This window comes from Syngnathus scovelli, chromosome 3 (assembly GCF_024217435.2).
Source record: "Syngnathus scovelli strain Florida chromosome 3, RoL_Ssco_1.2, whole genome shotgun sequence".
In the NCBI taxonomy this organism is placed as follows: Eukaryota; Metazoa; Chordata; class Actinopteri; order Syngnathiformes; family Syngnathidae; genus Syngnathus; species Syngnathus scovelli.
This window is the reverse complement of record NC_090849.1, coordinates 23195553-23210387: the sequence shown is the minus strand read 5'-3', so window position 1 is coordinate 23210387 and position 14835 is coordinate 23195553. Positions and strand designations below refer to the sequence as shown.

Below are 14835 nucleotides of genomic sequence, written 5' to 3'. Positions count from 1 at the left end.
TTTTATTTATTTATTCCCCCCCCGTTCTGACAAAGCTTTAATCCAATCAATGGTGCCAGGGTGAGAACATGTGCTGGTGAAATTAACAGCAGGGAAATAATGAGGCCCGCAGGGTATCTTCTCGTCACCCCTTTAATTCCCTCATTCCCACCTAGCAACTTCCCTTTTGTGAGCATCACCTTCGCTCTGTCATCTGGTCGGCACGGCAAGACCCTCACCTGTAAAGTGCTCACCGAGCTGTCACCTCTACTCCTCTTTGGACTGCTCAACTTTTTTTGTCTTCTTCCCCATGCGTCATTTTCCCCGTCACACCTGAGCGCTTGATCGTTACGGAGTTGAATGTGTGAAAATTCAAATTAATGTGACGTTCTCACAGCAGATGTGGAAATTTAGTCCTTGTAGAATTCAAAATGCATAAAAGTTGACAGTAAATGACTATTTTCGTCCTGATGGTTACTCGCAACTTTTTGGACGACAATATTGCAGAATTTTAATTCCATATTTCTTTAAGAGGGAACCGTTGCGGTATTTCAAGAGTTCCCATAATGCACCAGCTTTTAAACACTCAACACGGACCCTTCATTCGACGCATCTTGCTTCAGTCTCAACGAAAAGGGAAAAAAACATTGAAAAATCCGATAAGTGGCGTTTTGAAGAGAGAGAAGAGCACGGCATATATTATAGGAGGGACAAAGCCCCTTTTGTCAAAATGGCCCTCTTAAATGTTCCCTTGGCTTTGAGGCAGAGTTCAGAAACAGGTCCTGCACTTCTTGTATTCCTTTTGCGTAAGCTCGTGTCTTCCTGCCTCGGCCCCTGACAATGGAAGAAGTGTTTGTCTCAGGACAAAACCAAAACGGACTGACATGCATGTGTGTGTGTGCGCGCCACGTTTTGGTTTGCTAACAAGTAGTTTTAAGGTGCCTGTCTCTCCACTCCTCCTATGCCTCCCCCGGGGAAGCAAGCAGGAGGTGGGAAGCAGAAGCGAAGCCATTGTGAAGGGGAAGCCACTGGCCTCTTCCTGTTATGAGAGGAAATGCATACAAATGTGCTTCCTGTGCTCCCCCCTCCCCTCCCTCCCTCCCCCGGCCGCCCCCTCTTGCTCTCTTCCCCACCGTCCCCCCTCTCACCCATGTGGCGTGGAATCTGCCGCCGCCGCCGCCTCTCCACCTTGTTCTGTGTTTATCCCGGTCCGCCTCGCTCGTCGTTTGCCAGCGGAAATGTGACATGTCATTTTATGCAGAGCGAATCTATGCTCATTTGACTGGGACGCGCATATAAGTGCCGTTTCACAGACAAACATACGTGCATGAATAAAGATGACGGGAAGAAGATGAAAGGACTTAACGGGGTATTTAATAAAAAAAAGTTTTTTTTATACACTTGCCTTTGGGTACACCTGCAAAATCTAATGAGACTCAAGAAGTGTGCCGCTACAAAGGTCGACTTTTGATTGACACTGTCAGAAATTAATATTATATATATTAGTCTCCGGTGAATTGTATTTTTTGACAGAATCGGAAAACTCACCAAATGATCACAATGAGATGAATTTCTTGTTGGATGGACCAAGCGTGTTGGAATAGGCGTGTTTGCGTGGATGTATGCGATATAGCAGCTTGTACTGTATGCGTCACATTGAGATGTGTGGGCGTGGTGTGAAATTCATCTAGGTGTTATTGTTCAATCATTCGTTCGCCTCCTGGATGGTGATAAAAAGCCATTTTGGGAGGATATGAAAAACCTTGGAAGAAGGGAGGATTAGAAATTATAGTCTAATGGTGGTTAGAAAAAAAAATGGACGTTCTTTCACTCTTCTGGTAGATCATTCAAATTGAAGACAATGCTCCCAAGTCTTCTTCTCTCATAGTCCTCATGTCCAACGAGTCTTCTCATTTGTGTTGTGGTCCAAAACTGGTCGGTGTGCCCCACAAGGGGTTTTGGGGGACAATGAATCTTACTGACACACTTTTTATTTGTTTCACATTTAAGTTTGATTCTGTAAATGTCAGCTTGGTATTTGTGAGCCCACGGGAGCATTTTCTCGTTCCCGTCGTTGCTGAATCAAGTCGATTTACTCGAGAAAGCCTTCTGGAAGGAATCTGGAGCGATTCACGCAAGGTTACCAACTCGGGAGAAAGAAGGAAAGGGTGGAGGTGAGGGATGGATTCAGTTTCCTCCATGCATCCTGGGAGACGTGCTTGCGTGTAATACAAAACTATCCATCAATATCCAAGTCATTCCTAGCTCCTCTTTCAGCTTTCAAAGTGTGAAGGGCAGCGTGAAAGAAGACTTTACATCTTTATTATCCTTTTCAATGCACGAGATTTGCGAGGTTTCAATTCTGTATTTTTGGGCATTCGTGGAAATGTCGGAAGAGAATAATGCAGAAGATAATGAAGAAGCTCTGATGCAATGTTTAGCATTTAAAAAAAAAAAAAGCAAAGTGCAAATCTCTAACGTAAATAATACAGGGAAGCGACTTTGTCGTAGCTTAAATTAACCGAGGAATGTACAGTAGATGCTTCTATTTAAAAAAATCAAATGTGACCACTTTTGATATGCCACAAGAAAAGCCCATTACAAAATATTTGCTTTTCTTTTTTGATGGCACTGGTATTAATATGAGTAGGTGCTATTTTTATTGAAAGGTAGTTACTTGGGCAACACTAACTTTTTATTTTCGACCGAGGGTAGTCGGCAGGATCTTATTTCTTTAAATAGCCCAGAAATAGCGAGCGATTTGAAAAAAAGGCCATTTGAATCTGTCATAAGTCCCTTTGTGTACTTTGATGTACAAACATTAACGGATCTTCTTGGCCGTTATTTTTCCGAGACGAGCGTATTTTCAGTTCCTTAAAATGCAGCTTTTTTTTTTTCTTTTTCCTGCTCTAGTGGTTGGACTGTAGTATCAGTCGGGGGGCTGTTCAAACGTCAACGGATTTCTGTTTTCCTTGAAGGCACTTTTAAGTTGAATGGTAAAAAGATCACAAATGTTCCGGGTTCCTTTTTGGATGTCCTAGCCAGTTTTTTTTTGATACAGTAGTATAATTAAATGATGAGCTGCATCTGTCCTTTTGCATTTATGAACAGAAACTAATCTTCCCAAGGCTAATCATTTATTTTCTTTTTTTTCCCTTCCCCAGGTGACATTTACAAAGCGAAAGTTTGGCTTAATGAAGAAAGCCTACGAGCTGAGCGTGCTGTGCGACTGCGAGATCGCCCTGATCATCTTCAACAGCACCAACAAGCTGTTCCAGTACGCCAGCACAGACATGGACAAGGTCCTGCTCAAATACACCGAGTACAACGAGCCCCACGAGAGTAGGACCAACTCGGACATTGTGGAGGTGAGTCGGGAAGTCGGCGCAAATGCACGTGCGCCCGAATGCACTGAATCATCGGTAGAAATGCGCAAACACACCAGATGGTGGTGACTCATTACTTCTCTTTTTGTCTTTCCACTCATCACCGAAAGGAAAAATTACATGTAAAGTTCCGTATAGTCTCAATTTCAAAAGTGGCGACATGAATTATAGTGGTACAGTAGTTGATATGGTTTGGCATTCATTATCCAAATTGCTTTATCATTGCAAAATCTGCCAGGGGGGGCACCCAAAAAAATCTGTGTAATTGTCAATTTAGCTTTTTGCAATTTAATGTTTTATTTTTTTTACATTTTGGAATCAGTCAACTTTAATTGGATTTAGAAAAATATCCAATGGAAAAAAAGTTTTTATTTGTAGTTACCTTTAATTAATACAGGTTTATTTACAGAAAAGTCATTGTAATTGTATTAAAATATCACATTGCAATATCGTATTGAATTTTATATCGAATTGTATATTACACAAAAAGCAAGTTATTGCCTTGTTCTGAATCGTATCATATAAAACACACACACACACCTGCAGTTTGAGACCTATCTATCCACCAGATTTTTTCAAAATATTTATTGATCTACAATTTGGCCTGTAAAAAACATATTGATGGTGTTTTGAGAAAATTGTTTTAATTAATTTTTCCACTGATAGTTCTTGTTGCCTGTTCAACTATCCTCAACTGTACCATGCCTTGGCATCCATACCAGAAAGAAATCGAAGCCAACAAAGTATCCCTTTTAACGCAACTTTTAAAAATAAATCACTTTCCGAACCAAATTTAGCTGGACTGCCTTAATGACATGTCAGCATTGAGTTGGACACAGCTTGAAAACAGTTGACACATGTTGCTAACGTGACTGTGGACAACTGCGAACACGGCTCTCACGGCAGCTCGTGAGCAGTCAGATTAAAGAGCGGATGAGGCCGGTGCTTTGCGAGAAGATCCTTAAGATCTCGACATGACCCTGTTACGCAACATTAGCACCGATGTTCTGACCAACCTACAGTTGATCCCTTCCCTGTACCCACACAAGCATAATCTCTCGTGCCATGCTTGCTCGTCAAATGCGCGAGAAGAAAACATACATGAATGTTACATTAAATAAAAATAAATTAAATAAATTTTAAAAAAAGTAATAAATGAAAATGCATTGATGGATCAGACTCCACTGCATAAGTAAAATGTTTTTTTTTTTAAATCAAAGGATCCCTTGTTTTCTTTCATTTTTAGGCAATTTGCTGGTATTTAATTAAAACCAGCACCTCATTAAGCTATCATTTTAATTTATTTGTTCTACCTCACGACAAATTACGCATACCGGTTTGAAATTGTTGGCTCAGAATTTAAGAAGACAACATGTACCCAAGCCCAATGAGATGTAATGAGTGAATAGTCCAGGCCCACACGCACCTATGGATCCGGCTGGTCAGCCTAATACAGGCGCCCACAGCATGGGACATGTTTTTATCTCTTCATATGGGTGTTACTGGGCTCCATGCCCAAACACGGGTGGACTGGTCCATTGGGAATATTCCCGCTTCTCCAGATGGCAATTTGCCCCTCACGGCGAACCTTTTCAGTTTGCACATTTGCATCGGATGCCGTCTGCGTTGCATTATTCCAATGATGTCTTTTCAAAGACATTGATAAAATGGTTGGCATGCAATCTTCACAGCAGTTTGCTCTTGTTACTATATAATCAGTTTTTTTTTTTAATTCGGTGCCATCAAATGTGTTAAGCTAGCTTATACAATAGGCGGTGTACAGTTAACATGGGCTGACCTTGATAATTAAAACAAAGAACAGAGTGGGCATTTTATGAATTTGCACCCACATGCGTTACGTGCTGTATTTCACATTCTTCTAATATGAAGCTTTTCTGAGTAACTATGATTAGCACATGCAATGCAATTCTTCATCCATGCCTGTTACATTCCCATGATCACATACACTGGATGTGAATCGTAATTTTTTGCTAAGTGTACTTATAAAATCAAATCGAATCGCTTATGCATTACAGACATTAGCTCATTAAGGCGATCTGGACAAAGTCCTTCTATTGTCCGTGTGAACTCACTGAACTAGAGCGCCGTCATGTTTCAACAAGTGCCTGTGACGGCCACTTTGATGCTGCCTGTAACCGTGTCGCCTTTATTGAGCCGAAGATGGATAACATATAAACAGCCATGTCAGGAAAGATGTTGAAGAGCCGAGTGGGGGGGCTGGGGTGGGCTGCGGGGGATAAAGCTTCACAGCGCTTACCAGCGCAGGGATCCCCAGAGGTCTCTGCTCCAAATCGATGCAATGAGGCCTGTACGTGCTAACGCGATTGGCCGCAGGGCTGATGCGGGCACGTTTAGCGCGGACGCGAGCGGGGTCGCGGCGAGTCGGAGGGAGGTGAACGTCGGGTCGGGACCCTCCGGTGGAGCCTTCTGCTAAGCTTTGTCATGAATGTGGGCGGCTTGCAGGGTTGGGGGAAGACCAAGGGTCAACAATAATGTCCTGTAAAATCGAGATTTGCGCAAAAAGTATGCACGTTGTCCTGTTTCAAATTTGTCAAGTAGATTTTCTCTCAGAAGTACACAGAAAGGCTTCCTTTTCTCTCTCTCTGATGCTGCTGTGCCTGAAGGTGTAGTGGGAGGGAGGCGAGGCAGAGGTAGGGGAGCAGAGCTCAGCGTGGGCGGTCGGCATCGAGGCCCGCTACATTAGCAATAAAACTCTATGTAATTAGCATGTCTTTGGTTGATAATTAGCGTTGTTGAGAGAGTGCCACTGAAAGTGTTACACAGCCTCTGCAGCTACTGCATGTTTACAAGAGGCTTCAGGGCTTTCTCATGTTTTTTTTTTTCTTCTCAGTAGCCGTTGAACACGTTACATGTCATCATGAGATGATTTTCCAGTAGGTTGACGCTATGTTTGCAGTTCATACCGAGGAACTTAGTGATGGGAAAATGAAGCTTCAATGTTGCTTCATGAACTGGTTCTGAAGCAAGTATTCATTTTCACATCACTGCTGACATTACAAAGAGGCACATCTTGATTTTAAAAGGTCTTTGCACGTAATGCTTCCATTTCAAGCCCTTTACAACCATGTCAGGCATCATAGTTTGCACATTTTGGATTAAAATACAAGCCTCAAACTGTGAACTCAACGAAAAGCAAAGGCAGCTCCTCAGTCATATGACGTCCAAGTGTGTCCTCCTGGCAGCTCTGCAATAAACTCCTGAGTCTGGCTCCAGATAAAACAGACACATTTCCCAACCTTGCACTCTGCCTGGCCAGTTTCCTGGACATGTGAATGATATCACAGAAGAAAATGGAAAGCATGAAATTCGATCCACCTCTGTCTGCTTTTCCTTCTCTTTCAAGTTTAGGCAGCATTCGGTGTAAGTTATGGGAGTTGTTAATTGCCAGAGTATATCAAAAAAAGTCCTTTGGTTGTGCTCGTGATGATGACAGTACCTGCAAACCTTCCATGTGATCGCTTTAAATCCAACGACGCATTTTGTGTGCCAAATCCCTGATCCACAATGGAGTCGTTTTACTTCTCCGCGTTGGAATGTTTGTGAAAATACAAAACATTTTAGTTATGATGAGTCTGATCCTTGATGGGAACACATTTTGCACAAAATGTGGTGGCTGCTAAGCAAACAGTAATGGCAATTGTCTTAAGGCCGGAAGAATTTTGGTGACCTCAACATGTGCACCACCCTCATGCCGTTGGTGAAAGCATCACATGGCGCAGCACATGGCACTCGGCGTTAAGCCGACCTCGCCGCCTCCTGACCGTACCTGTCAGAAGACAGGCTCCTAGCCAATCCCATTGCCGCAGATTAATCTAATCTGAAAGTTCAAGCTCTCCTCGTAATCTTCCGCAGCAGCAGGAGCGTTAGCATGCTTCTTCCTTTCCATCCCTCACCCGCCCTGCCTCGTTTTTTCCTGCTCACCTAGGAGGATGTAGTCCATGCAAAGGGGGGGGGAAGTGTGGGACAGAGGGATGGATGAGTGTGAGCAAAGGAGGAGGGAGGGGAAAGAGGGATGGTGGGAGGAAGGCTGGTAATTATTTCCAAAGGTCATTCTGTTAATGACTACCCGCTCGGCTAATGAGATTCAGCAAAGCTCCCTGGCCATGTTTCACCCGGCGTATGTTTCACCGATGTGCCAAGATGTGTGCGAGGCACAGGTGTGTACTCGGTCCAGCGACGGGCGGCAAAGTAGCGGGAAAGAATGTCTACGGGGCAATTAAAAGAACAAAGACATCGCCTTGTAAATATGACAGAGAAACCATTAAAAAGCCTTGGCGGACAGATCATTAGGTACACTTGCTGACATTCTGTTCTAAATTTCTTGATAAATAATGTTGTGTAGTTTGACGACTGGATTGGTGAGAAATGAATTTTTTTAGCCCAGCAGATGTTGCAGCCGGTGAGTTTTCACGTTCCATTAGAAGCAATTTTATACGGTATACAGTAAGCGTACATTAACTCTGTACAGCGAGTCAGTCGCAGGACATGTGATCTCGCTCTCAGAAGTAGCAGTGTGCTCATGTTCTGCCTCGCGCTTGCGAAAATATTTTCCAGCTTGTGTGCTATTCTGTGTGCTTATTTGGTTTCTAAACACCGTGGAGAACATTAGCCTTAAGGAGTTTCAGTGTTGATCAGCTTCACTGAATGACTTCTTCTCATGCCTCTCAAAGGCTGTGTAATCGTGGCAGCTTGAATAGCGAGGCTAATTTATTCGCCGTGACTTTGACATGGAATCAAGTCTTCTGTCCCCACGGTTGTCCAAAGTGTTGTGTCTCGTGTGGCGGTTTTAAGCTTTGAGGTGTGACGGGGTGGGGTCGCCATGGCGATCGCAGTGTTTGCTCGTGGCGCGGAGACGGCCGACACGGGCTGAGGTGAGGATTAAGGTCCGAAGCCGATTTGACCGCCTAAGTCAATTAACATTATGACACTGGGAAGATTAGGAAATGAAGATTTTGCTTAAGGTAGCCCTGAGGGAATGTTGGGATTCATATTTAGCCAGCAGTCATACTTTGCATTTAAGAGAAAAAAAAAAAAACTCTTGAATCTTAAATATACTTGGATCCCATTGTAAATAAAGAAAAGTAAATTATTCAGACTCAAGCTTTTGCCAACATGAGTGTCTTATTATCATCCTACATTGTCTAAAATAGAAAATAAATAAATAAATAAATAAATACATAAATACGTGCATAAATAAATATAAAAATAGAATAGTAAACGTTCGACAACCGAAAGGAGAGGGACCTCTTACATGATTTTTTTCTTTTTTTTTTTTTTTTTTGGGTGAAGCTTTCACGACGTATATTTCCTGAAATGTTTCCCAAATGGCCGGGACGTCCGAGCGCCTTTTTGGAGGTTGCACTTGTTTTCATAGGCTCTGTGTTAACAACAGTGGCAGCTGTAAGTAAGCTGATGAGTTGGTGGAAAAGCAAACAGGCTACTGTAAACGTGCAAAACCTCTTGTAATGTTCCATGTGTCATGCAGCTGTGTTTCCTTCCCCTCTTCCTGTCTTCACCAGCTTCACCGTCCTCCTTGCTGCCACCGCCGCCGTCGTTGTTTTATGTTTAAATTCGAATCTTAAGCGTCGCTAGTAGCTGTTTTTCTCCGGCTACGTTTTAAAACTTTCACAATGACTGCTTTATTTTGCTACATAATCAACACAGAAGCCGCTATCATTTACATTTCACTGTACGTGACCTCTTTGTTTTATAATAGATGCTTTTATATAAAAGGCTAAAAAAAGTGATTTTAAAAATAGTTTGTGGTGAGGCTAAAAATAGTTAGTAGCTGGCGGTCTATGCTGAAAGGACTCTCCCCCCCCCCACACACACACACATTTTGGATTGTTGGTGTGTGTGTGTGTGGGGTGTTTTTCAAACAGAAGAGTGAGTAAGCAAGCAGAGCTTCATGCTATTCATTCAGTCATCATCTCCCCCTTTCTTTTTCCCTGTGATCATCCAGCATGAATAATTGCTCTCATCAACCACATGCATGACACCATCGGCCCAAGACCCCGCGGTGCCTATAAACATTTGATCCGTTGAATAAAGACGCCTGTTATTGAATTCACTTGGCTCCCCCATTCCCCACGCTAAACCAAACAGTAGCTTCCTGTCTTGTTGTTTGTTGAAATTCATACATAATAGAGAAACACATGTAGTCCTCTCACAATTAACGCTAAGACCCTCTTTGTCCGTGTGTTTAAAATTATGTTATTGAGAAAATGACCTTTGACCGGCCCCCCGAGCATTATCCAGGCCTGGCACATCAGACCGAGAAGAGAATTTTGCGGAGTTCCTTTTTAACCGACTAAGCCTCTTTTAATTTTATACAACAGGCTAAAAACAAGAAGGCAGATAATGTACTTGATGTACCAGCTCAGCATTTTTTTTTTTTTTTTTTTTGCTCCACATCAGACAGCCACTGTCCAGAAAAGCAGAACCTCAGACGTTAAACTTACGACCGCTTTGGATGGTGTTTTTTAAGGTCAACATGTTGCAACGGAACTCTGAGGTAGGCACATGACAACAAAAGGAGCTTTTTTTAAAAATAGAGCGTTTGACATGTGCCAATATGCGGTCCCTGTGGTGTGGACAGTCCGGCCACTTCTGAGACCACGCTGCCAAGGCCGCCAGCCGAGGTTTTTCCACTATCCAGCCCCAAAACAATTCACGCTAGCCAATAAGATGAAATGATGCCTTGTTCTTTGAAACTATTTGTGGAAAATTTCAAATAATGATCTATTTTTAAACATGGCATTCCCTTCACCCGGCCCCAGAGCTTCCGTCCCCTCCTCTGCCGCCGCCCATGCCCCCCCTCCTCACCATAATTGCAGCTTTGGGCAGGGTTTGGAAATCCAAGGTCACATTACAGAGGTCAAGCAGCTGGTCATTGTTACTCAAGGCCTCCCTCAGGCTCCCTCTTCCTGCTGTGGAGCCACGCGATAAGCGACCGAGTGACAAAAGACGATAAGTCATGATTGGTGGGCAGCGCAAAGAGAAAAAAAAAAACAAGACTTGAGGCGCTTGTTTTAAAAGGCTCCAAGTTTTGGTATTTCCATTTAGGATTGATATGTCACGGTTGCCGCTGAATGAAGTCCTCATAAATTATGAAATCTAAAATCAATGCAGGCACATTATCCAATATGTAGTTTAGAATCAAGACCGGGGTGGGGAGGGGGGGGTAGACAGAATAAAAATGGTAGAGTGTAGACATAAGTGCCCTCTTTATCCACTTATCTGAGCTTGTATTGTCTCATAATGTCTATCTGGGTAATTATACAGTGTGGTGACTTGTCTGAATGACCACTTTGTTCACTGGGCTGGGATGCCGCCGCTGTAGCAAAGCGTGTTGGATTGTGACATGTGCTCAGTGTGTGTCTCTTTCCATATGGGAACGCTGCACCATCTGCTATTGTGCTTTCTTGCGTACGGATGGACGGACCAGCTAGCTAAGACCGCCTGGGTGTGAGTAGGCTCTTGTCTACGGGGGCTTTTCCCAATGGGGTTTTTATCACGTGCACATCACACACACAATGCCATGGTTTGATCATGTTTGGAGTTTTGTTATGCACATCATCCTTTGTGAAATTGAGCCTTTAACCATTTGTGCCCATGAAAGGTGGTGTAGCATTAGAATGAATCGCTAAAGAGTCCTTCACTTTTCCAATCAGGGTTTGTAGGTATAAGGTATAATGGAAGGAGGGGTGCGCATTCCTCTCATCGCTAAATCCCTCCCCAAATGTTAACTCGCACGTGCACACCATGCAGCCGTCATCTGTGGACATGGCCCTCGATATGGTCCTGGCATGTTCAAACCACGCTTCATGAGACTGTGGCCTTCTTTGCCTTTTGGTCTGCCATCTGCTTCCAATAAACGAAGCCAGCCTGATCTCTCTGATGCCCCCCCCCTCTCACAACCACCACTACTATCACCAGCAACTCTGAAAAGCAGAGAACTAAAGAGCGACAGTGTCCAAGTGAGTGATGAGATGAAGAGCGAGAGAGAGAGAAAAAAAAAGAGAATCTTCAAGCCATTATTATCCCTTTTGTATTGCATCTTCACGCCGTGACTGTACTGCCAATGCAGTGGTGCTGAAAGTGGGTCCACTTTATAACCACCTGACCTGTTCTAATCTGAAATCAAAATGGGCTAATGTCACTTTCACCTGTTTCTCTTCTGTCGACGCAATGTCACGTTATACTTACTCGTAGCTTTCCTCGTAAATTACAATAGCGTCGCAATCAGGGGGAAAACGTGTCAGGTATTGTATTTCAACTATTATGAAAAAGAGCTACAATAGGGAAAATCCTTTCGGGACATAATCTTTCCTGAAGTCTCGTTTTGGCAAAGAGCAAAAATGAATAGAAACAAGCTGTTTTCGTGAGAGCATGTTGCACCAATTCTGCTGGCTTGAAGACATTCAGATCCACGATCTGTCGCCGATAGCCATAAACACAATATTGAACGTGTCTTACCCTTCAGCCACTGCCAAGGCGGCGGTCAGCAATGAAGAGCTTTCCAAACATAACCCAACCGTTAACACACGCGTCTGTCAAAAATAAAGACCGGACCCTTCTAGCCAACAATGTTTTGACTCGAGATGCGATGGGAGTCCAGAAAAGGAAAGGGGGACGGCCGCACAGTCGAGCAGAGGGAGACAGACTGAGAAGCAGACTGGGACAGAGAGACGGATCAGAGGGCTGGAGAGGGTGCGAAGGGTGGCAGAATGCCGAACAGAAGGACCCGGCGATGGTGGGCATCAGCTGTCCCTTTCAGACCCCCTGGGGGGGACGATCAGAATTCACACCCAAATACCCTGCGAGGATCCTCGGAGTTATTACTCACACCCTGGACTGTGCTAAGGAACTGTTACAATTTAAAACACATTTCCATGACAGATGCTATGCAAAGAACTTCAGAAACAAAAGAAAGCAGAATATTCCAAGTGGGTCTATTCCAAGTAGAACTCAGTCGGGATGATTTTGAAGCAACTGAAACAAATTGATGGCACCGTTGAAGAAGTCTCAACCGGTTTGCTGTCTACAGAACGACATGGTTTCAACTAAAAGCTAAATCATTTCCAACCTGACGACATCATAGATCCGTTGAACGGACTGCCAATGTCGGCCTTCCTAACTTTTGAGTGAAGAGCTAAAGGGTACTGATGAGACGGGTGTCTAAGTATGTAGGCCACCGTGTCTATGCCGTCCCCGCTTGGCAGAGGCCCTGTGACAAGTCGAGTCATGAGGGAGCATCATGAAGAAGGAGTTTAATTAGGAGCAAGCCTCCAAAGGGGCCGCAGAAAGACATAAGAGCCAAGCAAGCAAAAACTGATTTTTTTTTTTCACCCCTCCCTCCTTTCCCAAGAAGTATAGCTCTTCTTCGTTCTCCCGATGGCTCACTCACACACACGCGATGTATAAATACATACAATGACGTTGGCGTCTAAGGTGCCTTTTACGGTGATGCGAGCGCCACGGCAGACGTGATTGGTTGTCGGCTCGGGTGTCGGATTTTGGCAACAGGTGTGATGTCGGCGGACAGGTGGTCATAACTGGGATGAGTGGCATAGCGCCCTCGCAGCACTCTGTCAAAATGCTGAGCCCCGCTGGAAAGTTAAACCCCGGGGGAGGGACCACGAGTCATATAACACTCTGCGACCTATCAACGCCCGACACAAGCGGTTTTGCGACCTCCTTGCGTGACCACTCGTTGGGTCTTTAAGCCCTTTTGGATGCCTCTGATGGTTGCTATTTTTTCCTAAAGGGGGCTTGTATATTTGATCTAGGGATGGGCCTTTGACTAACTGGGACAGACTTTTATTTTTAAAGTTGGGCTTCATATGGGCTCACGTAAGGACAATAGATTGACACAATGGATGGAATTCGGGGGCAGTTGACAAAAAAGATACAATGGCCATTCCTGGTTGTCCTGGATTGGTGAAGTTTGCAAGTAAAGTTTTGGTTTGTCGTGACGAAAGCAAGGGCAGAATTCAACTTTTGTCAGTTCAATACGATGCATCTCTAGGACCCGAGAAAAAAAAAAAAGTTGAAATTTCACATCTCACGCCTCATGCCAAAAAAGACAGCGTGATGAACCTCTGCAACCCCTTTGTTCTCCTGACTCACACACCTCGCATGAAGCGAGAGCGCCTGTTTCACAGCTGCTCCGTTAGAAGTCAGATCTCCTTGCGTTTGTTTGGTGTGATTTCCTGAAGACTGTCAGAGATGTGAGAGATGCTTTCAAATTCCCAATTCCAGATTTCCACCCTCAGCGGGCAAGTGAGATTTTGGGAAAAAGCGAGAGGAAGAAGGCGAGCCGACGAATGTTGACACGCTTATACAGTAGCTGCTTCGCCGCGAGACGCCTCTGGAATCAAACAGCAATCACGCACACAAAAGGAGCCCTCTAAGTTCACTAAAACCACACTCCAAACATCCCTTTGTTGTGCTGACATGAGAGATGAGCGGATCCTTATTTGTTTTCTAAGCTGGCAGATCGTTCCCTGTCAACCGGCTGCCACGCGTGATGGAGCAGCTAGCTAGCATCACACGTAGCCCCAACACAGACAAACAAAAGAGGAAAGAAGTTCACGGAGATTAACTTATCTTAGCATCTACCTTCCTCCTTTATACACCCACACTGGCACCGCCGCACAATCCTTACACACACACACACACTTCATCAGCATCAAATACAGGGTGTACTAAAGTAAATTTAATTACGCCTGTCTGATATGGAGCCTCAGATGAAAGTAGGGGAGCGCAGTGTGAAGCAATGACTACACAGACGGAAGAAGGCCCGTGATATTCCTCCACTAGACTAATCTCCCTTTATTAAAGCCAGGGGGAGAAGATACGGGAGGATGGTGGTGGTTCGGAGTGGAGTGAGGATGGGAGAGAAAGAAGGGGGGTCTGCCTTTGATGAGATCTCTAACTGTCAGCTACTGTACTTTCTTCACTCGCAGTCTCGTCTTTGTCTCACTTTACAAATGAACACAACGTGGATCAGCGGGAGATGGTTTTTGGCTGCTTCTTTTGGTTATCACGGGAGTCGACAATATCCTCGGAGAAAAAAAAAATTTGGATGGCAAACCTGACTTGTTGGAGATTTAATGGGGGCAGGTGGCCATCAGGTGGACAAAATTGAAACTGCTGCCTTCAATAGTGCACCTTCAGTGACCCTGGACCTTCACGCTTGGTCTTTTTTGTCATCCCATTGGTCATTGTTGTTTTTCTTTTTTTTTTTCTGTTATCCGGCTCCATTTAAGGGCCACCGAGCTCCTAATAATAACAAGTGAGTCCAAACTGACTTGAATTGAAGAATTACAAAGTATGCGTGTATTATCAAAGTTTTTGTTGTTGTTTTTTTTTCTTTTCAGAATTTTTTTCTTTTCAGAAGTCATTTTGGTTGTTTTATTCAATC

At 44.0% G+C, this 14835-nt stretch overlaps 1 protein-coding gene across 18 annotated transcripts in view; it reads left to right on the top strand.

Annotated features, from left to right (window-relative positions):
* mef2cb (myocyte enhancer factor 2cb) overlaps positions 1-14835 on the top strand; it is a 56592-nt gene that overhangs the window by 28567 nt on the left and 13190 nt on the right. For all 18 annotated transcript variants that reach the window (XM_049764123.2, XM_049764140.1, XM_049764137.1 and 15 more), the window contains one exon: positions 3144-3347. In XM_049764123.2, coding sequence (XP_049620080.1) covers positions 3144-3347 — 204 coding nt within the window. The remainder of the gene's footprint in view (positions 1-3143; positions 3348-14835) is intronic.